The sequence below is a fragment of the Borostomias antarcticus genome, assembly GCF_949987555.1.
Source record: "Borostomias antarcticus genome assembly, contig: scaffold_661, whole genome shotgun sequence".
Taxonomy (NCBI): domain Eukaryota; kingdom Metazoa; phylum Chordata; class Actinopteri; order Stomiiformes; family Stomiidae; genus Borostomias; species Borostomias antarcticus.
In genome coordinates, this window is record NW_028176095.1 from 5,001 (window position 1) to 8,202 (window position 3,202).

At 51.0% G+C, this 3,202-nt stretch overlaps 1 protein-coding gene across 1 annotated transcript; it reads right to left on the minus strand.

Moving 5' to 3' along the window:
- Positions 1-20: 20 nt before the first annotated feature.
- Positions 21-1,767, minus strand: LOC311328848 (splicing factor, suppressor of white-apricot homolog; the record flags this gene model as incomplete). Its single annotated transcript, XM_084462754.1, has 2 exons — positions 21-295; positions 1,701-1,767. Coding segments are annotated over 2 exons (342 nt in total), but the record flags the coding sequence as incomplete, so codon positions are not given.
- Positions 1,768-3,202: the final 1,435 nt, after the last annotated feature.

A 3,202-nucleotide genomic window follows, 5' to 3' on the forward strand; every position in this document is an offset into this window, starting at 1 on the left:
TTGGCCGGGATCAGAGGCGGTTAGTGATGTGGGAGGCGGCGTCGAGGCAGCGTACCTTGCTTGGCCTCCAGCTCTTCCAGAGTGAGGCTGGGCCTCTTCTCTTCCTGCACGGGGGGCGCGGCCGGCTCCCTGACCGTCGCCTCAGCCCCGCCCATCACCGCCTCTAGCCCCGCCTCCTCCAGCACCTTGTCGGGGTCGTCGTCCGAGTCGTCGTCCAATCGGACGCGGTTCTTCTCCAGAGGCAGCAGGTCGTTCTCTTTGGCCTTGATGGCGAAGCAGATGGGTGCAAAGGATGCTGGGAGAGGAAGAGGGAACGAGGGAGAGGAAGATGGAACGAGGGAGAGGAAGAGGGAACGAGGAAGAGGGAACGAGGGAGAGGAAGATGGAACGAGGGAGAGGAAGATGGAACGAGGGAGAGGAAGATGGAACGAGGGAGAGGAAGATGGAACGAGGGAGAGGAAGACGGAACGAGGGAGAGGAAGATGGAACGAGGGAGAGGAAGATGGAACGAGGGAGAGGAAGAGGGAACGAGGGAGAGGAAGATGGAACGAGGGAGAGGAAGATGGAACGAGGGAGAGGAAGAGGGAACGAGGGAGAGGAAGATGGAACGAGGGAGAGGTAGATGGAACGAGAGAGAGGAAGATGGAACGAGGGAGAGGTAGAGGGAACGAGGAAGATGAAGATGGAACGAGAGAGAGGAAGATGGAACGAGGGAGAGGTAGAGGGAACGAGGGAGAGGAAGATGAAGATGGAACGAGAGAGAGGAAGATGGAACGAGGGAGAGGAAGATGGAACGAGGGAGAGGAAGATGGAACGAGGGAGAGGAAGACGGAACGAGGGAGAGGAAGACGGAACGAGGGAGAGGAAGATGGAACGAGGGAGAGGAAGAGGGAACGAGGAAGAGGAAGATGGAACGAGGGAGAGGAAGAGGGAACGAGGGAGAGGAAGAGGGAACGAGGGAGAGGAAGAGGGAACGAGGGAGAGGAAGATGGAACGAGGGAGAGGAAGATGGAACGAGGGAGAGGAAGATGGAACGAGGGAGAGGAAGAGGGAACGAGGGAGAGGAAGAGGGAGAGGAAGATGGAACGAGGGAGAGGAAGATGGAACGAGGGACAGATAGAGGGGGAGTTGAGTAAAGTATTTGTCCCACAAGGAATGTCAAAATGTTGACAGCTGAGGGACGGTGTCTCCCACAGGCCAGACGTGGACCAGAGCCAGCTAGCATCATGACCAGAGCCACCGCCACTTCATCAGGCAGTCAGTTAAAGTCGGACAGCTGTGAACGAAGCTGTGCGCATGCATGCCCTGCCCTAATGCACGCGCCTAATCCCGCCCCCCTCGCCCGCTTCCCATCAACAACAAACAAACAAACATCCCCCCCTGGCAGACGACAGGGAGGAGTGTCCCCAGACGGTCCAATAGGCTCTGTGCACCAGCTCCACTACTTCCTGAAAGTCACTTGGCATCTTTATTTCCTGTCCTATACGATAGGATTAAGTGATTAATCAGACCGGCAGACCCAGCGCACACCTGATTAATCACTTAATCCAATCATATAGGACAGGAAATAAAGATGCCATGTGACTTTCAGGAAGTAGTGGAGCTGGTGCACTGAGCCCATGACCAGAGAGAGCTCTCCTCCGCATGGCGTCCGGGTCCAGTCCTGGTCAAGCTGAGACGCGTCTTCATCAGGACCTCACCTTTAATGAGCGTGGCCTCCGTCAGGCGCGGGTCCTCCGTCGGCCCCGGGGCATTCTGGGACGCTTTCTACGGGGGGGGGAGGGGGGAGAGAGACATGAGTCAAACCATTTAAAGCATTGACATTGGATGACCCTCTACGCTGAGCTAGGCCAGCTACCAGAGGTGTTAGGAGGGGAAGTGAGAAATATCCAGACACACACACACACACACACACACACACACACACACACACACACACACACACACACACACACACACACACACACACACACACACACACACACACACACACACACACACACACACACACACAACTAGTGTATGGACAAAAGTATTGGGACACACCTCTTAATCGTTGAATTTAGGTGTTTCATTCAATCCCATTGCCACAGGTGTATAAACTCAAGCCCCTAGCCGTGCACTCTGCCTCTACAAACATTTGTGAATGAACGGGTCGTTGTAAAGAGTCCCAGCGTGGTTCTGTGATTGGACGCCACCGTCCTTCCCTCCGGGATATTCCACGATCAACTGTACGTGGTTTTATTACAAAGTGGAAGCGTTTAGGAAGCAGAGCAGCTCAGACAGGAAGTGGCAGACAGGAAGTGGCGGACCATATAAAGACCAGCAGCTCAGACAGGAAGTGGCAGACAGGAAGTGGCGGACCATTTAAAGACTGTGTGAAACGACAACATATGTGAATGTGGAACCTGACGCAATAGAAGTTGACATTACTGACAACAATACTCAGGGAATAAACTTTACAAATGTGTTCGCCCAAGTAAACAAAACTCCTCCATTGACACTGCAGACTAGTGAATGATGATTGATAGAATATATATAAAAAAAGAATATACTTCATATCACAATTTATCTAAGGTTGAACAGTAAGCTTTTTAGACTTGAGCATTTCAAAAGAAAAGAACAAGATAGTGATTGATCTCTTCAGAAAGCTCCAGATGGAAACAATCTTTTGCAGACGAACGCCATTCCTGTAGATCAATTATTTAGAGTCTGTGACACAAAGGACGGCTTTCACAAGCAAGTAAACATGATGAGAACACGTTTCAGACAACGGGGATATGAGGACAAGCGTCTAGATGCAGACTGACAAAAAGTGACAGGACCACAAGGAGACAAGGGAACAGGAAGTAAACCTGACACTCACTGACGATGTTTAATCTCTTGTGATCTATCAGGAACACTCATATACTGGCGAGCGATACCATGTGAGAGGGTGTTGCAAAACGTTAGAGTGAAATGTTTGTTCTTATCAACATGTGATGTATTCTCTATATAACATGTTTTTCTTAATAAACGCAGAGTCAAATGAGTGTGGGAGTGAACGTGAGTTTTCTATGTAATCGTATGTTTCCCATGCCATTAAAGCCCTTTCAACTGAATTGAGAGGGAGAGTGAGAGAGGAGGATAGATAGAGAGAGAGAGAGAGAGAGAGAGAGAGAGAGAGAGAGTGAGAGAACCGCATAATGCAGTTCAGAATGTG